This window comes from Eleutherodactylus coqui, chromosome 5 (genome assembly GCF_035609145.1).
Source record: "Eleutherodactylus coqui strain aEleCoq1 chromosome 5, aEleCoq1.hap1, whole genome shotgun sequence".
Classification (NCBI taxonomy): Eukaryota; Metazoa; Chordata; class Amphibia; order Anura; family Eleutherodactylidae; genus Eleutherodactylus; species Eleutherodactylus coqui.
Window position 1 is genome coordinate 57839595 of NC_089841.1, and position 22898 is coordinate 57862492.

The 22898-nt window shown below is 46.1% G+C and overlaps 1 protein-coding gene across 5 annotated transcripts in view; it reads right to left on the bottom strand.

Moving 5' to 3' along the window:
* Positions 1 to 22898, bottom strand: part of CTIF (cap binding complex dependent translation initiation factor) — a 214335-nt gene that overhangs the window by 68293 nt on the left and 123144 nt on the right. For all 5 annotated transcript variants that reach the window (XM_066602577.1, XM_066602578.1, XM_066602576.1 and 2 more), the window contains 2 exons: positions 17594 to 18050; positions 14147 to 14446 (listed from right to left, as the gene is read on the bottom strand). In XM_066602577.1, the coding sequence (XP_066458674.1) occupies positions 14147 to 14446; positions 17594 to 18050 (757 nt within the window). The remainder of the gene's footprint in view (positions 1 to 14146; positions 14447 to 17593; positions 18051 to 22898) is intronic.

Here is a 22898-nt window from a genome sequence, read left to right on the forward strand (position 1 = left end):
TACTGATAACCTATCTAGAGGTTCCTGCCCTGAGCGACGACGACGTCTGGCCCCGTTGCACTGACAGCAGGTCGGACAGTCATCTGATGGATGAGAATCCTGACTGTTGGATCCCTGTCGATCAGCTACTGATGACCTATCGGACAGGTCGTTAGTTGTAAACAGCTGGAATTTTCCTTTATGGCAGTTGTGTGTGGTGATTGTATAAAGCAGGCAAAAAGCTGAGACCGATCCATATGTGGCAGGTGTCTGACGGCTGACATGTGGCCAAAGAGAACTCCTATTACCATTTACCCTAAACCGCAGCCCCCTGTGACGGATCTCAGTGCAGCAGAGTTGGCTGCTTACTTCAAAAAGAAAACTGATGACATCCGTCAGAAAAATGGATTATACCTACCTGATAATCAGGTTTCCAGGAGTCTCCACGACAGCACCAATTGCGATTGCCTCCTCCTGATAGGACAGGAACACACTGAGAGGTTAAAAGCTCCCCCCCTTCCCCACTTTCCTCAGTGGATTCTAACGAATTGCCGGGGTAGGAGCTCAACTTAAATTTTTTTCCCTTAACCAGGGTTTTGTTTTTTTTTTAAAATAAAATTATATATATGTTTTTTTATATTATATTATATAGTTTCTTTTCTATCAATTTAGGGGGGGGAAGGTACGGGTGCTGTCGTGGAGACTACTGGAAACCTGATTATCAGGTAGGTATAATCCATCTTTTCCCCCAGTCGTCTCCACGACAGCACCAATTGAGACGTACCAACTAAAGTTTCCCTAGGGTGGGAGTGCTGCCGAGAGGACTTTGCGGCCGAAGGCCATGTCCTCGTCCTGCTGCACTTTTACCCTATAATGTTTAACAAACGTGTGGGGTTTCTTTCAGACTGCAGCTTTGCATATCTGCTCGACCGAAGCTGAGCTATGTTCGGCCCATGAGGATGCAACTGCCCTTGTAGAATGGGCTTTAAGAGCTAAAGGGATTTCCTTCCCGAGGGCCTTATAGGACTCTATGGTGGCCAGGCGGATCCACCTGGCTATGGAGCTTTTCGCTGCTTTGCTCCCTTTATTTGGGCCACTGAACTGGACGAACAGATTGCCGTCCTGTCTCCAATGGCTTGTCGCCTCTATATAGCCTAGGACTGCTCTCCTAACGTCCAGGCAGCTTAGGGTTTTTTCTTCCTTGTTTTTAGGTTTACTAAAAAATGAGGGGATTATGTCTTGGGACCTATGAAAATGTGATACTACTTTTGGCATAAACGCCGGGTCCGTTTTAAATACTTATTTGGTGTCCGAGATTTTCAGGAACGGGTGGCGAATGGACAAGGCCTGCAGCTCGCTAACCCGTCTTGCGGAGGTGATGGCTACTAAGAAAATGGTCTTGATAGTAAGCATTTTTATGGGTAGTGCTTCGATCGGCTCGAATGGTACCATTGTCATGGCCCTTAGGGCCCAATTAAGGTTCCAGTCTGGAAAAAGATTTATGGGCCTAGGCCGTAATCTAGTTGCTGCTGCTAGGAACCTGTTGACCCATCTGTTGTCTGCGAACTTTGTGTCACATATGGCGCTAAGGGCTGCGACCTGGACCTTCAGGGTGCTTGGAGAGAGGCCCATCTCTAGGCCCTCCTGCAAGAACTCTAAGATTAGAGGGATGTCCGGGATAGAATGCCCGCGATCCCTTCCCTGTCTGGATGAGGAAAACCTTCTCCAAACTTTCTGGTAGATAAGGTGGGTAGTCTTTTTTCTGCTGGACATTAACGTTTCTACTACTCTCTCTGAGAATCCCTTCTCTTTTAGTGTCAGATAAGAAAAAATTCCCCCGCGCTCGTGGGTTCCAGTGAAGATAAAGGACACACTGTCCGTAAGTAACTTTTAGCTATTTTATTGATTTTTTGCTTTTTTGCTACGCGTTTCTGCGGGCTTACCCGCTCTCATCAGGCATACATTTAAGCAGCACCATGCACAATTTATACATTTCTAAGACTCACATGAGCATTCAGACGCCGACACTCGGAACCGCCCTCTGCTCCATGTGGAATGACACCTCACATCATTAATCAGTAACCCTTTCTATACTACTATATTTTTCATTCATAAAAAGCAGCAAAATATGCTATTTAAAAGTCAATTAGACTTACTTAAACTTATCATAATTTACTATATATCACAATGTTGTTTAAAAACATAAATTATCCATAAATAACTATTAAAGTTACAATTATAATTTAAAAAATAGAAGTATTACTATAAACAAATTAGCAATATATTACATCCACCCAATTTATCAACTATAAATAATCTGTATACCTATCATTCATTTTTCTCTAGATGAATCTCCTCTATTCTAAAAGACACTATTACATATATATATATAAAAAAAAAAAAAAAATACCCAAACAATCCATAAATATATGAAAAAAAAAAAAAAAAAAAAAAAAAAAAAAAAAAAAAATATCCATTTTAAAAAACAACCATTTATATTATGTTATATCAAGTTATAATTTATCCTAATATTAACCCTTTTTAAATAACTTTTTATATCCCACATTTCCTCTCATAAGATTAGATCCCTTTAAATCGGAAATTTTTTTTCAAAAAAATTTTTTTCAAGTTTTTTCAAATTTTTTCAAGCACCTCGTTGAGCCCTGTTGGTTGCAGGGTCTGTAGTTTATAAATCCAGAACATCTCTTTCCGTTTTAGTTCGTTCATCGATTTATTTTTTATCTGCTCTATTGGTGTAATTTTCAGAGTTTTCGATTCACATTTGTGTTGTGCAGCAAAGTGTCTAGATACACTATGTTTTGTGTATCCCCTTTTGATATTATATTTGTGATTAGCCAATCTGGCACGAATTGCGTTTTTTGTTCTTCCAATATATTTTAACCCGCATTCACATTCCAGTAAATATACAATATATGTACTATCACAATTTAATCTATTCTTGTACTGTACTACAATCTCTTTATCTTCAATTTTTAGTTTAAACGTATCTCTCTTTTGTTGTATATGAGTGCAACATTTGCATCTGATTTTATTACATCTAAAAACTCCTTTCTCTGATTCGATTTTCACGAGGGAGCTTTTTTTGTTTTTATCTTTTAATTCTGCCTTCGAAGGTGCAATGATGTTTTGTAGTGTTTTGTTTTTCCTAAAAATCAGTCTAGGTTCAGCTTCTAAAACAGGTTTTAAAACGGGATCGTTAAGTAAAATGGGCCAATGTTTTTTCAAAATAACTCTAATGTTATGCGATTGATTATTAAACTTTGTTATAAAGGATGTTTTTTTATATATATTATTCTGTTTTTGTTTTTCTTTTATCGGGGTTATTTTTACATTCTTTTCTCTTTCTATCATTACTTTGTTTTGGGCTGCGTTAATAAGTGATTTGGGATAGTGTTTTTCTAAAAATTTTTTCTTTAAAATATTGGACTGTTGGACATAATCTTCCGTTTTTGTACAATTCCTACCAATCCTCTTATATTGCCCGTAAGGGATGTTAATTTTCCAATACCGAGCATGACAGCTTGTAAAATCTATATAGTTGTTGCTGTCAACTTTAAAATGCGTGACAGTAAAAATTTTATTGTTTTCAGAGTGAAGTTCAAGATCTAAAAATATTATTTTCTTTTTATCTATATTAGTAGTGAATTTTAAATTCTGATCGTTACAATTGAGTTGATTCGTGAATTCCTCTAGTTCTTTCGTTTCACCGTCCCTTTATCTTCACTGGAACCCACGAGCGCGGGGGAATTTTTTCTTATCTGATACGAGCTTTGTACAAACAGCCCGTTACGGCTGCTAACCCCAGAGACGCTCTCCGGTAATCTGGATTCGGGACTCCAGGGACGTTACGAGCTAGCTCGGATACAAGGTGCCGGTCAATCTCCTGGACAGGAGTTTTTGACCGTGCACCAGGTGAGTACCTAAAAGTATCTCACTTGTTTTAAATCGTTCTATGTGAGTAGGCGCTGATCCTTGTTATTTTGTGTTTCTCTTTTAGTGAGGATTCCTCAAGAGCCATGCTGTTAAGTGGAGCTTGTCTAGGCTCGAATGGTTCAGTGGCCCCTGCGATAGAAGATCTGTCCAGGTAGGGAAGATGACTGGGTCCTGGACGCTCAATGTTGCTACAAGACCGAACCAGCTTCTTTTGGGCCAGAAGGGGGTCACCAGGATTAGTGTGCATACCTGGGTTCTGAAATGCTGTAAGACTCTGGGGATCAACGGTATAGGAGGAAAGGCGTACACCAGCCCCTCTCCCCAGTCTTGGCCTAGGGCGTCTACTGCTGTCGGACGATCTCCTGGCCGGAGGGAGAAGAAATTGCTTACTTTGGCATTTTCCCTGGTGTCGAACAGGTCCAATTGTGGGGTCCCCCACTGGTTGATCAGGATTCTGAATGCTTTCAGGGAGAGAGACCATTCTCCTGGGTCTATTTGCCTCCTGCTGAGAAAGCCCGCTTTTTGGTTTAGCGTCCCCTTCAAATGGGTTGCTGTGATCGAGAGGATCCGGCCCTCTGCCCAGTGGAAAATTTTCTGTGCAATGTTTTGCAGAGCGGGAGATCTTGTGCCCCCTTGGTGTCGTATATGGGCGACCGCGGTGATATTGTCTGACAGTATCTTTATATGCCGCTCCCGTAGCGAGTTCCCTAACTGCTGTAGGACCTGCCATACGGCCTGTAGTTCCCTGTAATTTGAGGACTGTTCTTTTGTCCTTTGAGGCCATGGGCCCTGAAAGAACTGGTTCCCCACATGCGCTCCCCATCCCCAGGCGCTTGCATCCGTTGTGATGTGAGTGGCTGGGTTTTGTAGCCAATGAACCCCTCTCCGCAGGTTCTCTGGGGATGTCCACCAACGCAGGCATGTTTTCACCGCACTTGGGATGTACATTCTTGTCCCTAGAGAGGACTGCCTTTTGTCCCACGTGGATAGGACTGAGGCTTGCAGGGCTCTGGTGTGAGCCTGGGCCCATGCCACTCCTGGAATGCATGACGTCAAGCTTCCCAGGAGAGACATGGCTTCCCGAATTGTGCATAGTCGTCTCCGTAAAAAGGTTTTGACTAGCCGTCGGATTTTTTGTATTTTCTCCTCGGGTAGGCAGGAGCATTGCGATTCTGAGTCGAGCGTTATACCCAGAAACGTTTTCTGTTTGTCGGGATCTAGGCTGGATTTTTCCCAGTTTATGATCCATCCTAAGGATTGGAGAAGTTCTAGCACTATCCTCAGGTGTTTCGTTAGGAGTTCTCTGGACTCTGCTATTAAAATATCGTCCAGGTAGGGTACTATTAGGACCGACTTCTTCCTCAGGTAGGCGGCTACCTCTGCCATAATTTTGGTGAAGATTCTGGGTGCTGAGGAGATCCCGAAGGGCAGGCATCTGAATTGATGGTGCTCTATTCCTTTGCCCATATCCACTGTGAACCTTAGGTATTTCCGGGACCCCTCGTGGATCGGTATGTGGAAATAAGCATCCTTTAAATCGATGGATGCCATGTAGGCTCCTTTGAGAATCAACTTTATCGTTGAGGAGATGGACTCCATCTTGAATTTTATGTAACTGATGCAGGTGTTCAGAGGTTTCAGGTTCACTATCATCCGCTGTTTCCCACAGGGTTTCCTTACTAGGGAGAGCCTGGAATAATGGCCCTGGGTTTCCTCGTTTTGCGGTACGGGGGATATTGCATTTAGTTGTTGCAGGTCCCCAACGCTTTGCCTTAGTAGGTGTAACGGTTGTTTGGAGCCTCCCATGATAATGAATTTTCTTCTGGGGAGGAACACCAGCTCTATCCGGTATCCCTGCTGTAAGATCTTTGGGATCCATGGGCATTCGGAAATCGCGGCCCCTTGATCCACAAAGCTCCCCAGCCTTGCCCCTACGGGGATGGCGTCAGGGTCCCTGCTTTGGCTCCCCCTGGTGGGGGTTAAAGAGGATGTTCCTTCCTCTGCCCCCCTTGGGGTAACTCCAGCGGCCTGTCTTGCCCTTGCCTCGGTAGGCCTCTGGCTGTTGCACTGGGGCCCGGAAGAAGGTCTTCCCTCTCTGTGGCTTTTCTTCCGGGAATCCCTTCTTTTTGTCGGCCGCCTTCTCTAGAATCTTGTCAAGGTCCGGTCCGAACAAAAACTGGCCGTAGAACGGGAGGGCGCATAGCTTATTTTTGAGGCTAGGTCGCCTGACCACGATTTCAGCCATAACACTCTTCTGGCTGAGTTAGACCGGGCTGTAGCTTTCGCCGAGAGTTTGACAGTTCCGGCCACGGCGTCCGCTAGGAAATTTGTTGCCATACGCAGGATCGGAAGGGAATTTAGGATCTGTTCCCTCGGCGTCTTATTGGTTAGGTGTAGCTGTAGCTGTTCTAGCCATACCCCCAGAGTTCGCGCCACACAAGTGGCTACGATCCCTGGCCTAAGTATGTTTGCCGCTGCCTCCCATGATTTCTTTAGAAGGCCCTCAGCTTTGCGATCCATGGGATCTTTTAACTGTGCGGCGTCCTCAAAGGGCAGGGTCGTTTTCCTGGCTACTTTGGCCACTGGGACGTCTACCTTAGGTACCTCCTCCCAGCTTGCGCAAACTTCCTCCTCGAATGGGTACCTTCTTTTTACCCCTCTAGTGGAGAAGGAGCTTGCGTCTGGTTTCCTCCACTCTTTTTGGATTATTTTGGTGATATTCTTGTGGACAGGGAAGGTATGCTTGCTCCTCTCCCCTAGTCCCCCAAATATCTCATCTTGCAGGGTGCGTGGTTCTCTGGGCTCTTCCATTTTTAGTGTAGCCCTGACTGACTTAATCAATTCCATTAAGTCGTCCTGATGGAATAAGTATTTTTTTGTAGTCCTCCTAATCTGAGGACTCCTCGGCCGCCTTTTCTGGCGTTTCGCTGGCGGCGCCAGCTGTGACGTTAGGGCTGATCTAACCTCTTCTTTCACCAGCTTCCTAACGTCCTCCCGATTCCTGTTTAACTAGCCTAGCTACGCATGCCTTGCATAGAGGCCTCTGGTACGTAGCTGGCAGTTTTATCCCGCATTTTCTGAGTTTTGTTCTGGGGGTGCGTCTTTTTTTATCCCCCTGACAAATAAAGCATTTTTGCGAGTAAATATGCAATTTTTCCATACACAATACACTGGATATTTGCATTGTATTTTTTGCCGCACTGGCTACTTACGGCCGCTGAGGCTGAGGTTTCAGCTGTCTCTGGGGCTGGAGCACTCATTACTATACCGGTGCTGCAGACACCCTGCGACCTGTAGTGCTGGTTTGTTCTGGCTTCTCTCATGTTCCTATTTTTTTAAAATTTTCGCGCTCCTGCGCTAAGCCCCGCCCCTTCCGCTCCTGATGCAGACGTGATGACGTCATCGCGCTGGACACGTGACGCGGCGCCCCGCCGTCGAAGGGCTTCCTGGAGCACCGCTCTGTAACTTCTGCAGGGAGGACGAGGGGGACTGAGGCTCCCGCTTTGTACCCCCCATGGGCCGCCGCGGCAGGAACCTGGCCCGGGGGTTACCACCCCATGTGGCGTCCCAGGAGTCGTCTGGCTGGGAAGGGAGGACAGGCTGACCCACTGCCCTCCGATCCGCCTGTAAGTAATCCTGGCTGGCTTCTCCACCAGCTCCTCTCAGAGATCCTGCCTCCTGGCAGGACAGGAAGACACTGAGGAAAGTGGGGAAGGGGGGGAGCTTTTAACCTCTCAGTGTGTTCCTGTCCTATCAGGAGGAGGCAATCTCAATTGGTGCTGTCGCGGAGACGACTGGGGAAAATAACTTCCCAATCCCAGACTAGCCCCGACCCTAGTCTTGTCAGCACTGCTTTTAGCTCCTGCTCACTATCTGTACTCAGAGCAATGACAGGGGAAGAAGTCTCCAACTTGCTCTTCTCTGCTCGCCCCACCACCTGCGCTAGCGACCCTCTCCCCTCACACCTCTTCCGATCCCTCTCCCCAGTGGTCATCTCCCATCTCACCACTATGTTCAACCTCTTTCTGACCTCTGACATCTTCCCCTCTTCTTTCAAACACACCATCATACCCCCACTGCTAAAGAAGCTGACTCTTGACGTGACCGATGCTGCCAACTACCGACCCATCTCTAATCTCCCCTTCATCTCCAAACTACTAGAACGCCTGGTTTACTCCCGCCTTGTAAGCTATCGGAGAACTCTCTCCTAGACACCCTACAGTCTGGCTTCCGATCCCAACACTCGACAGAAACTGCCCTCACAAGGGTATCCAACGACCTACTGACAGCCAAATCGAGGGGCAATGACTCCCTACTGATCCTCCTCGACCTATCCGCAGCATTTAAAACTGTTGACCACAAACTCCTCCTCAGTATGCTTCCCTCCATCGGCCTAAAGGACACTGCCCTCTCCTGGTTCTCCTCCTACCTATCTGACCGCTCTTTCAGCATCTCCTTTGCTGGCTCTACCTCTCCTCCTCTTCCCCTTGCTGTTGGGGTCCCCCAGGGCTCAGTCCTCGGCCCCCTCCTTTTCTCTATCTACACAGCCCCTATTGGACAAGCCATCAAGAGATTTGGCCTCCAATACTAACGTCAATACCCAGCTATACCTTGCAGCGGCAGGAGGGGGCTGGGGCCAATTAACTATTATTCCCAAAGAGTCACTTTTTAAAATCCAATCTCAATCAATAAAGAAGGTGAAAAATAACTGAAGAAAGTAGGCCAGGTAAAATAGGAGACATAAAGCATTAGAGAGATGCATTGTGGGTGGAATTACCTAATAATTATGACAGGTGCGTGGGAACAATTAGTATTCTTCTATGATGCATGACTCAGTTTGACATGGTGTATTTCGCTTCACTCTCTGGGGGCACCAGGATATACCGTACAGTTCAGACTATCGGATGCATTTTTCTTTAGCAAGAACGTAGCTTAAGCCTTTGGTGACCAAGGGGCGCTGATGCCCTCGTGTCCAGGTCACATTCTGCAGTTATGGCATCCCCATTTTCAAACAAATCGCAACTTTTTTTTTTCCAGTGACATCTAGATGAGGGCTTGTTTTGGCAGGACGACTGCTATTTTGAATCTTATCTCTATTAAATTTGGTAACACTTGAAAAAATAAAACCTTTAAAAAAAAAAAAAAATACCAACGCCTTCTTCTGACATCCGTAACTTTTTTTTTTATTTTTCCTTCAATATGGCTACTTTGGGGCTCATTTTTTGAACATCGACCTGTAATTTGTATCGGTACCATTTCTAGGGACAAAATTTTGATAGCATTTTAATCCATTTTTTCTTGGCGACAGAGTGACCGGAAAAAAAGTATAGAAACCTATAGAACTGCATGTGTTTATGTGAAGACCGAAGACCCTCCCTCGTATTTAAAACAGGTGCACAATATTTTAGACAAGCTGTGATCTTGCATGAGACTGCAGTGCAACACATCACACACTCCAGCAGTAAGGTGTATGCCGTCGGTCATATGCATTATTTTTGGAATGGAATTCGCTAAATTTTAGCATTCAATGAACATTATGGAAATCTGCGACGTAATTTGTAGAATCGAAAGTCGATGCTTAACTTGAGCGGATGCATGCGATTTGGCCCATTGACCAGAATCCACATACAAATCCGTGGCCTGGAAGTTCCTCCAAGGATTACTGGGGTAGAGTCATGTTGGAAAACTCGGATGCATTTTCCACAGCAAAATCCACAAGTGGTGCGGATTTGCCATGCGTTGCAAAGGTGAAAATTTACAGGTATAAATAAATTAGTAATTACAAGGACTATAACTATTATTATAGTACCAGTATTTCTGGTGGCACAATGCGCCACACAGCTGTGCTACATGGTACATGCATTATGATCCCCATACAACACACACACAGCTCCACTACATCCATCCCCATTCCCCCACACACACCGCTCCACTACATCCATCCCCATTCCCCCACACACACCGCTCCACTACATCCATCCCCATTCCCCCACACACACCGCTCCACTACATCCATCCCCATTCCCCCACACACACCGCTCCACTACATCCATCCCCATTCCCCCACACACACCGCTCCACTACATCCATCCCCATTCCCCCACACACACCGCTCCACTACATCCATCCCCATTCCCCCACACACACCGCTCCACTACATCCATCCCCATTCCCCCACACACACCGCTCCACTACATCCATCCCCATTCCCCCACACACACCGCTCCACTACATCCATCCCCATTCCCCCACACACACCGCTCCACTACATCCATCCCCATTCCCCCACACACACCGCTCCACTACATCCATCCCCATTCCCCCACACACACCGCTCCACTACATCCATCCCCATTCCCCCACACACACCGCTCCACTACATCCATCCCCATTCCCCCACACACACCGCTCCACTACATCCATCCCCATTCCCCCACACACACCGCTCCACTACATCCATCCCCATTCCCCCACACACACCGCTCCACTACATCCATCCCCATTCCCCCACACACACCGCTCCACTACATCCATCCCCATTCCCCCACACACACCGCTCCACTACATCCATCCCCATTCCCCCACACACACCGCTCCACTACATCCATCCCCATTCCCCCACACACACCGCTCCACTACATCCATCCCCATTCCCCCACACACACCGCTCCACTACATCCATCCCCATTCCCCCACACACACCGCTCCACTACATCCATCCCCATTCCCCCACACACACCGCTCCACTACATCCATCCCCATTCCCCCACACACACCGCTCCACTACATCCATCCCCATTCCCCCACACACACCGCTCCACTACATCCATCCCCATTCCCCCACACACACCGCTCCACTACATCCATCCCCATTCCCCCACACACACCGCTCCACTACATCCATCCCCCATTCCCCCACACACACCGCTCCACTACATCCATCCCCCATTCCCACACACACCGCTCCACTACATCCATCCCCATTCCCACACACACCGCTCCACTACATCCATCCCCATTCCCACACACACCGCTCCACTACATCCATCCCCATTCCCACACACACCGCTCCACTACATCCATCCCCATTCCCACACACACCGCTCCACTACATCCATCCCCATTCCCACACACACCGCTCCACTACATCCATCCCCATTCCCACACACACCGCTCCACTACATCCATCCCCATTCCCACACACACCGCTCCACTACATCCATCCCCATTCCCACACACACCGCTCCACTACATCCATCCCCATTCCCACACACACCGCTCCACTACATCCATCCCCATTCCCACACACACCGCTCCACTACATCCATCCCCATTCCCACACACACCGCTCCACTACATCCATCCCCATTCCCACACACACCGCTCCACTACATCCATCCCCATTCCCACACACCGCTCCACTACATCCATCCCCATTCCCACACACCGCTCCACTACATCCATCCCCATTCCCACACACAGCTCCACTACATCCATCCCCATTCCCACACACAGCTCCCCTACATCCATCCCGATTCCCACACACAGCTCTCCTACATCCATCCCGATTCCCACACACAGCTCTACTACATCCATCCCGATTCCCACACACAGCTCTACTACATCCATCCCAATACCCACACACAGCTCTACTACATCCATCCCAATACCCACACACAGCTCTACTACATCCATCCTGATTCCCATACGTCTCACACACAGCTGTGGTACATCCATGCTGATTTCCAGACATCACCAGCTCAGCAGACTCTGATACAGTGATCAGCCCCTGGTCATGTGATCCTGACTTCACCCACACATGCCTGTGACATCACCACAAGTCTTGGTAGTAGCTGCTGTCGGCTTATCCAGTATACAGTACTTTCTACCAAACTGCACAATGGCTTCGTCCACAGCAGGGACGTCACCGCAGGTCCATCAGCCCACCGAATCTCTATGGTGACAGTAGGTCAGTGTCTCCCATCAGAACCGCTGAATTGTGTCTGAGATAACAGCTTAGTAGTATTTTCATTTTGTTATTTTTGTCCTTCCCTTTTCAAGAGTGCTAACTTTGTTGTTCTTCTGTCAGTCAGGCTCTGTGTTTTATATATGTTGTAGAACCTGTGATGATGTCATGAGGGGGCGGAGCGATGTCGCAACTAGGGGCAGAGCATCAGAAGCATCCACACACAAACATACATGCCTGCATACATACATACTCACTCACTGTCAAGTAGTCGTTAGTAGTTTGATACGGTGGATTTGAAATCCACACCCCAGGTTCAATGACTACAATTTTTGCGGCTCCTACAAATGCTATAAATTGAAATACAAAAAGGGTATTAGAAAATTAAGGAACTTTTCAGCACACGCGGCTTAAACTTTGGGCACAGATTATCCGTTTTATATAAGAAAAGCATTGGCAGGATGGCAGGCGAGGGAGACATTGCAGCGATGACGTCTGTCAGACTCCGGACCCTGATATGACTAATGATACCATTTTAGCTTTTGATATAAATGTGACACCGCAGGCACACATCTAAATGTGGCAGCGATCTGTCAGCCTACACACGTTCATCCTGAATGACAGCGAGCCGTCATGTGACATATTTTATCATAACTCCCCAGCAGACGACCGACACCACGTATTCCTCCCACGCGTGTGCGTGGGCTGCAAGACCTAGAAACGATTGATGTAGGAGCCAGCACACGGCTTAGTATTGAGGAGGGGGGAAAAAAGCGCTGAAAGCTTTAGAGAGCGTCTGTCAGCGAAGAGCATTATTTAGGAGTGAATTGTGGACTTGTTCAGCGAGAAGAGCGGCTGCTATTTACATTTAAATGACATTGTTACCTTCCAAATAGCATTCTGTGATTGGCAGTGATAGGTCAAGTGCCAGGGCTTCCATGATTTCTCTATCTGCTCGCTGCACAATGTGGAATGACATTTGTCCGAGACCTTACAGCGCTCTAAAATTATAAAACAGGCCGCGGGATCCTTAATAGTCGCTGTCCAATTTAGTTAGCTCTCTTATAAAACTCCATAACGAAGCATTTGGTCCTTCCATCATGGCAACCTCTATCCCTTAACCAGAAGAGGATGCCAAGGCACGCATGTCTGGAGGAGTCACTGCAAGCAATACTTATCCTGTACTGACCCAGGGTTACACCCTGTATTATATGCCAGAGCTGCGCTCACTTTTCTGCTGGAGGAGTCATTACAAACATTACTTATCCTGTACTGACCCTGAGTTACATCCTGTATTATACTTCAGAGCTGCACTCACTATTCTGCTGGCGGAGTCACTGTGTACATACATTACTTATAATGTACTGATCCTGAGTTACATTCTGTATTATACTCCAGAGCTGCACTCACTATTCTGCTGGTAGAGTCACTGTGTACATACATTACTTATCCTGTACTGATCCTGAGTTACATCCTGTATTATACCCCAGAGCTACACTCACTATTCTGCTGGTGGAGTCACTGTGTACATACATTACTGATCCTGAGTTACATCCTGTATTATACTCCAGAGCTGCACTCACTATTCTTCTGCTGGAGTCACTGTGTACATACATTACGTATCCTGTACTGATCCTGAGTTACATCCTGTATTATACTCCAGAGCTGCACTCACTATTCTTCTGCTGGAGTCACTGTGTACATACATTACTTATCCTGTACTGATCCTGAGTTACATCCTGTATTATACTCCAGAGCTGCACTCACTATTCTGCTGGTGGAGTCACTGTGTACATACATTACCTAACCTGTACTGATCCTGAGTTACATCCTGTGTTATACTCCAGAGCTGCACTCACTATTCTTCTGCTGGAGTCACTGTGTACATACATTACTTATCCTGTACTGATATTAAGTTACAATCTGTTTTCCTAAAATCCCCAGCAAAAACCGTCATGCCTTACATTCAGATTTTGATGTAAATTTTCCTGAACTGTTGCGAATTTATCTCCTTATAAACACAGAGATCTGCATGTCAGACATGCCACATTTTAAGCGGATTTGACCGATGCTAAAAATGACACCCCTTGTGAATCCACACTCCAGAGCTGAATTCACAAATCTCCCAGCTTCTCCTGCTTGTTCAGTGTCAGCACTATAGTGATTTAGCGACACATACCCGGTTGGACGTTTTCATACAAACCTCATGGACGTCTTCTCATATAATCCTTTACGTGAAGCACCTACCTGTAGCATATTAAGCAGGAGACTCCGGAACTTGGTTCCTTCCACCATGAACAGAGCCATTTTGTCGCAGAGCTTAGCGGCGGTATGAGCGAAGCTTCTGTCCGTTACGGCTTTCTGGTAAATAGTCTTTACAATCTCCCCCAACATCTCCTCGGAGTTGGCAGAGTTCTGGGCTTCCTCCATGAAGGTGGTAAGCTTGTAGTCCACGTTGCTGCTGTTGTTTCGCATACTGTTTAATATTTCTATAAGTTTGTCCATTTTGGTCCTTTGCGGATTGGTGGACTCCACAGCGTATTCTTCCTGCCGGGGGCCAAAAAAATAAAAGATTGTGACAAGACATTGGATATTTAAAGGACAGCAAGCTTAAAAGGTACCTTTACACGGGACACCATGGGGTAGTCGTTCTGTGAATGGAGGCGGAGCACGCTGGAGATCGCTTCCAGCCGCCCAGCTCCACTCAGTTCAAACAGGCAGTCAACCATAGATAACGGACTCCTGTTTACACGGTCGAGGGCTGCTTATTGTTTAAGTTTTGCTAAAAACCAAGTGACTCCAACAAGTGAGTGATTTGTCGCTCAGCGCCCTGTTGGCAGCTGCTTGCACTCACGCTGACTACTGCCCAAATTCGATGTTTCCAGCGATTATTCGGGATTAATCACCTGGTCAGCAGGAGGTTTCTGTTGCAGCAAGCTACCTCTCAGCTAGAGAAAGAGCAGTCCAAGGTAGGCTTTACATGCGCAGATCATCAAGCATAAAAATGGTTTGCTCATTGATGTGTGTAAACAGCGATTGTTTAGTTATTCGCATTCACTGTGAAGGACTACATGAGTGAGCAAAATGTAAAAAGTTATCTGGCTACATAAAGTGTCCAACATGTGGATTCTGCAGGTCACTCCGCAAAAAACAAGCCCTCACATAGCTCCATTGATGTAAAAATAAAGTTATGGGGGTCAAAAGATTGCAAGAAATAAAAAAAAAAAACCCAAAAAAAAAAACACTATGAATACTAACTCACAGAATAAAAGATGAGATGCAATTTTCACTGCACTTTTAGTCTGAAAGCAAACTCCACGAAAATTAGGAAGTTTTCCAATACGCTATATGGTGCATTCAACGGCAACATGGAAAACTACAACTCGCCCCACAAAAAACAAGTCCTCATGCAGCCAATAGGCGGCGCTGTAGAGGTATTGTTCCATCTCTCTTATTTGCATATTACCAAGAGCAGCATGAATGTTCTTATGAGTCTCCTCACTCACTCACCTTCTAAGTGCTCCCCCTAAGGAGAGGGGATAGCGTTCCTGTCCCCCGTCACAGGCCTCCCACCAGCCAAGCCAGAAACCTACAGCACACTGATGAGGGGGCAAACCCCCTGAAACAGCTGTCTGTGCATGGATGCTGGCTTGGCTTTCAATTCCCAGTCATACAAGGGTTTTATAAAGAGTCTAACATTGACTTGTAGGAATGCTGGCGTCCAATAGGTGGCGCTGCAGAGGTATTGTTCCATATAGCTTACTTGTCAGAAAAATTAAAATTATGATTTTTTTTGAAAAAAATTGAATCACAAAAAAGGACTGCAGCGGGAAGGGGTTAAAGACCAAGGTCGTCCTACTGTCTTTATGACTGCAGTAATGGGTCCCGATTTATTATTAGCGTGCTTTCTTATATTCGTTACACCAAGGCGGGCGACGTCCCATTTTGCCTCGCTGTGCTCATTCTACATTCATAGAGGCCCTTTAACTCCCGCTCCATCCGTGCCCCCGTTTTCCCACTAGATTTTGTCCTCGACCTGCCTTTTGCTCAAATAGAATTACCCTGAGTAGACGAAAGCGCTTATTAAAACAAGGGCTAAAAAATTAAAACATCTAATAGTTTTAGGGAGCGCATCTGGCGCCTTAATGTGCAGCCTTCTCTGCTTCCAAATTGGATTATGGGTAATTGCTGGCGACTTTTCAGAGGAGTGAAAATGGGATTAAAAAAATACAGATGTAGCAGGCGGCCTGCTCAACGACGGGAGTAACACAACCACAGATCAATCACACCTCCGCTGATGGGATGAGTAATGCGCTCATGGTCCGAGTTAAACAATGTGGGATCTATTCAACAAACAATGGGTTAAAAGTTTTTGAAGCCCACCAAAAGGAGACAAAGCGTGGGGCTCATGGGAGTTACAGCGGACGACTCGTGCCACGTAGATACCATGTAATCACCGTATAGTAAAAAGTTTTACAACTTTCTAATGTAATTTAGGCTTCAACACCTGATGGTCAAGATCTCTGTTAGCAATCAGTGAATGAAAACCTAATCTACCCTTGCTGACGATTTCTTAGGGTCTGTTCGCATCTGCCTGGAAGATCAGTCGTAGACTTCACCATTTAGCATAATAACATAGCAGCACGCAGTGTTATGTTTATTGGTAATCTGATGGACAGCAATAAAAGCCAATGGCGTCCGTTGGCGTCTGTCATATGACAAATGCTTCACGGGACAGAAAAACGGAATTCCCAATGCAGATGTGAACAAAAGCTTTCCAACGTCTCACAGCACGACAGTAGAGACCTCCGTGCTGCATGGAGAGATCATTTGATGACTAACAAAAGCCACCAGCAGAGGGAGCTTCAAGGGGTATTCCAGCTGCAGGGAATTCTTTTTTTTAAGTTTTCACCTCTCCACTGGACCTGCCAAGTGTCTCCATCACAGAATGTGTTTGTTCTCCTTTCGTATTTCCCGCATTGATCACTGTCCCATAACAGGATGTTTTCTATACACGCATGTGGTCCGCCTCCGGTGACAGGACCGTTCATCTAATCACGCCACAACTCTAATCATTTGTATATCTGCCTGAGATGGAACTGCATGCCCAGTTTTGCAGCAAAACGACAACTTCTTCTAGGGACCATGAAAGCACAATTCTAGCGTTGTGCATTTTTTTTTTATGATGGCGTTCCAAGTGCGGGTAAAAAGGGGACTTGAACTTGTGATCGTTTGATTGCTCAGTATTTTTACCAGCATTGTATTAACACCGACCACAGGCACGTCTTAACACACAGAAATACATGGTAGCCCAAGAGGCTACAAGAAATCACTCCATGATTTGGAATGATTGGGAATTTAAATGCCACTGTCAGAAATGACAGTGCCATTTAAAGGGTTAACAGCTGCGACTGACGTGAATGCTGATCACGGCTGTTGGGAATGGCTGTCAGTTGTCAATGACAGCTTTACACCGACTGCGTATGCCTATACCTATCCATACAAACCCAGCGCATGCAGGTACATATACGTCTTGGAAGGAATTAAAGGAATGAGTCGGTGTAATCTGATGGGGTCATCACTTGGGGTCCACCAAAGCCTACAACGATGATGTGACTGCAGTAGAAGACATATATAACGTTTGACATCTATATACTAGCGCGGCGACGGATGGCCGCGGGCAGCATCTCTTACCTTCTCTTTTAGCCGTCTTCGCAGCCGGTCTTTGGAGGATTGGAGCAGGGTTACTTTCGGTCTCTCCCGATCTCGGCTCTGAATACTGTCTCTACGTTTCGCCTCGGAGTCATGGTTGCCGGTCGGCCCGGACTGTCTCTCGGCAGTCTCTGTGCTGCAGTGAATTTCTAGGGGAATATGGACTGTGCAAACTGAAGCGTCCTCGATCTTCAGGTTCTCTGTGTCTTTGGCATGTCGCTGCGGGTCTTTGTCACTTGGCGAGTGCTTCTGGTTGTGATGCCATCGCCGGTTTTGGCTATAACCATGATGACCCTGCTTGCCTGAGGAATGCGGTGTTTGGCATCCTTGGTACTGCTTCTGGTGCTCCCTGGTGTTGTGTTTGGCAGGAACCGGTTGGTGCTCGTTGTGTTGCGTTTGTTGCTGCGGTTTATTCCCTCCTTGTGATTTTTGTTGTTTCCTAGAAAGAGGAAGGCAAATGGTTAATTCCCTTCTTCGTTGAATGGAGCTGAACTGCAATACCGGACATGGCCTATGGACAGAGTTGGCGCTATTTATGGAAAAACATACTTTTTTTTCTAGTCCTGGACAAACCCCTTTAAAATGATAACATTCTGTCTGCCTCTTACCACAATCCCCTATTATTACCTATCCATAGGATATGTGATAAGTCTGATTGGCGAGGGTCTCACTGCTGGGACCTCTGCTCATCCTGAGAACGGGGGTTCCTGTGTCCTCTTCCTGCTCACTGCACCCCCTGCAGTGAGGAGGCGGTAGTGCATGCGCGGAGCCGTTCCAATAATTTTTAACGGGCCTTTCCGCGATAGAGTACAAGCGCTCTACTATTTCCGTCAGCCCCAATGAAATGAATGGAATAGTAGATGCAATTGTGCCACCAATACTCTATTCAGCCTGATGTCAATGCAGTGCGGCAACACTGCAGTGACGAGAAAGGGGTACAAGGGACCCCCATTCTTAGGATCTGTGGGGTCTCAGCCCTGCCGATTAGTTGTTTGAGGGGCTGTGGAGCTTCAAATCAGTTTCAGGCTGGCTTGTATTACAGATATCACTTTTTTTTGTAGTAATGACGTAAAGGATATTTACATTTTAACCAATAACATTGGCAAGCAGAGCCTGAACAAGGCGGGGGCGCCATCCCTTACACGGATGTTATGCCCTCGCTGAAGCCTTCCCGCATGGAGACTGACAGACGTGAGGATGTAATACCCCAGTATCCAGATAGCTTTCCAACACTGCTGACATGTTACATATAAATGAGCCCTCCGATACCTGTTCTAGAACAGCCTCAGCGTGATCACATGCGACTAACTGGGGCAAGGTAAAGACGGAAAGATCCCGCAGTATATAGTATGTATGTGTGTGTGTGTGTGTGTGTATTTTATATATATATATATATATATATATATATATATATATATATATATATATATATAAAAAATAAAACAAGATTTATTCATACGGATACATATAAATGCATGAAAGATATTCCAACGCGTTTTAAGCAACTAGAGCTCCTAGCAAACACATTAGTGGGACCCGCACTGAAACACACAGCTTGTTGTCCACACTGTGGAAAGAAAAGTGCTGCACCTAGCCGCAAAAAAATAATGAAACTTGGATCAAAGTCTATCCATAGGAAGGTATTGAATAATTAAAAATTGGATCAAGTACATGTATTAGTACGCAAATTATGGGGCCCTTTGTTACGCAAATTGTTACGCTGTTTTAGGTTTACAAGTGGTAAAGTGTGGGATTTAAGAAGCTCCTTAGTTATCCACCGATTTTTGGAGACCAGCTATGTTCAAACTCCATACCCAAGTGTCTGACTAAGGGCTCATGCCCACGTACCCAAATGTCTGACTAAGGGCTCATGCCCACGTACCCAAATGTCTGACTAAGGGTTCATGCCCACGTACCCAAATGTCTGACTAAGGGCTCATGCCCACGTACCCAAATGTCTGACTAAGGGCTCATGCCCACGTACCCAAATGTCTAAGGGCTCATGCCCACGTACCCAAATGTCTAAGGGCTCATGCCCACGTACCCAAATGTCTGACTAAGGGCTCATGCCCACGTACCCAAATGTCTGACTAAGGGCTCATGCCCACGTACCCAAATGTCTGACTAAGGGCTCATGCCCACGTACCCAAATGTCTGACTAAGGGCTCATGCCCACGTACCCAAATGTCTGACTAAGGGCTCATGCCCACGTACCCAAATGTCTGACTAAGGGCTCATGCCCACGTACCCAAATGTCTGACTAAGGGCTCATGCCCACGTACCCAAATGTCTGACTAAGGGCTCATGCCCACGTACCCAAATGTCTGACTAAGGGCTCATGCCCACGTACCCAAATGTCTGACTAAGGGCTCATGCCCACGTACCCAAATGTCTGACTAAGGGCTCATGCCCACGTACCCAAATGTCTGACTAAGGCCTCATGCCCACGTACCCAAATGTCTGACTAAGGGCTCATGCCCACGGGCCTTTTTGTTAACCGCACATTACGCATACAATGAACGGCCGCATAATACGCAGTGAATGGAGTCCAAGAAAGTCAATAGACTCATTGATCCATGTGCGTGTAGATATATGAGAGAAATAGATTGCAGCATGCTGTTTCTCATTGTACCACACAGTGCGGGTCCTATGCTTCCATATAGGCAACGTATAAAAATGCTGTCCATATGCAATACATTGTGTATGGGCGGCGATTCATACACAGCCTGGCTATAAAATAGAGCAAGGAATTTTTAAAAAAAAACAAAAAAAAAAACAACTGTGGACAGGAGCCCTAAGAGAGGTCGGCAACTGGCATGTTTAAAACAGGAGGGGGGGGGGAAATCATAATGTAAAATCTGCCGAAGGACTTGTCAGAACAGAAATTGGTAGCTCAGTGGACACAAGGCGGCTCCAGTACCCAAAGACCTGGCACATGTCTGCCAAATTGTGTGGATGGCAATTGTGGACAGACAGGTGACTGCAGCACAGATCCAAGTCAGAGTCACCCTACGATCAATTCTAAACCAATTGCTTGAAGCTGGGCTGCATCCTCGGACCCCCATGCAGTGCGTCCTGTTAACTCGATATCACAACTAGCAACGACTAACCCGATGTACTGCTAGATGTAACTGGGCAGGTGAACGGAGAACAACTGTGGTTAGTGATCTCCTGGTTCTGTCTGGGGCAAAGTGATAACCATCTACATATCCATCGGCATTTTGGAGAAAGGGCCCACCCTGCTGTGATTTCAAAGCACCACACGGGTCCAACCCCTAGAGTCCGGGTTTGGGGGGCAATCAGTTATGAAGTTATGATATAGCAAGACTGACTTGTTTGTTGTGGAAGGCACAATGACTGCCCACCACCATGTACACAGAGTGGTACAGCCTGTTGTCATACCCTTCGTGACCACCATCCAAAATGGTATCTTCCAATACTATAATGCCCGTCCACATACTGCAGCCATCACAAGACATACCCTGCAAGGTGTCACGACCATGGATTGGCCCCCAGATTTATCCCCAGTAGACCATGTCTGGGGCACCATGTATTATGTCACGTGGCCACCAACCACAAACTGTACAACTGACTGCACAAGTCATGGAGAGACCCCAACAAGATATCCCAACACTTATTGATTCGATGCCTTCAAGGACCCACGAGTGTGTAGGTGCTCATGGTGGGCACACTTCTTACCGACACCCGTACCCAACAGTAGGAAACTGTCCGATTCATTCCAATTTGCTACCATTTATTCTGAGTCCGTACATATATATACCATGGTTCATGAAATTCCACCAATCCCTTCAGTGTATGTTAGTGCACGATGCACTAATAGCTGTGATTAGGAGCACTAGTTACTCTATATGTGTCACAGTCCTACATTAGTTTCGATGTATCCATCTGACAGCAGTTCCCTTCTATCTTCAGTAGGCATGTCCGATTTGTCTGTTATGCTACGGCACAGATTGTGAACATGTAAAACTAGAACTTGCAGAAAAAACTGAGCAAATCCTTAAAAAACGTGGTGCATTTTGAGTCTCCTCATCGCTACGTCCCTTTCCATTTTTTAATGCACCAATTTCCAGCAACACAAAACCTCTGAAATCCCAGAAAACATTAAAGTAACCTTTAATAAAAACACATTAAGAATTAACTGCGTCATGTATGAATGTACAGATGTAGCAATCATCAACATGACTGGCACATGGCCATAGCTACAATCAAGTTAAGTTAAAGGCGTGTTCCGGACACTTACTATTGATGACATCATCTCAGGATAGGTCTTCAGTAGATGACTGGCAGGGATCCCCACCGATCAGCTGACCGGCTGTCAGTGCGGTGGGGCTGGGCGCTCTCATTGGTAGTCAAGGCCGGAAGTATAATAGACTGATTTGCTTCCACTGAAATCAATGGTAGCGAAGCTGTCTATTACACTCATGCTCCTAGCTCGGATTGCAGTGAGGAGTCGCAATAGGAGGCATAGTTCCTTTTGAGGTCAATGAGAATGAAGCCATCTATTACACTTCTGGCCCTGCTGCACTGACAGTGGGTCAGGAAGGGAGAGGTGGGGAATCAGCTGACTGGCGGGTATCCCGAGCAGCGTTCTCCCATGGATCAACTATTGATGATCGGTCTGACTATAGGTAAATAATAGTAAATTCTTAGAATACCACTTTAATTTATCTTTCCGTGTACAAAGTCAAGATAATGTTTGCTACATCCGTATATGCAAGTACCTAATGGTCAGGGTATAAAATGATCAGGAGATAATATACATCACCCAAGAATTTAATCCCCTATTTAAAAAAGGACCCTCGCCCTGACCAGAGCGATCCCTAAGGAGTGCCAAAGTGATCAGAGTACAACACATAACTGGTACCGCTACATCTTTAATGACCCAAACTATAAAACTGCCATCATGTTATTTATTCTGCACTGTAGAATGGAAGAAAAAAACGGCAGAATTGCTGTTTTTTTGTTTATCCTACCGCCAAATAAAAAAAAATAAATAAAGAGTGAAACATAAAAGCCCAGTTTCCAATTAGGGATTTACTGAGGCGAACTCAGAGTATCATACAGATTTGTGATAGTCTAATCTCAACCAATAGAAAACACGTCCAACTGGGTCACTCATCTATATTGTGACTGCAAATATGCCCCTGACAAAAGCTGCCCTCCAAAACCCCACAAATGGCGAAATTTCTTTTTCCTAAACTCCACAAACCCTCATACATCAACTTACAAAAAATATATATATATATTAAGGGGTTAAGGTGACTCA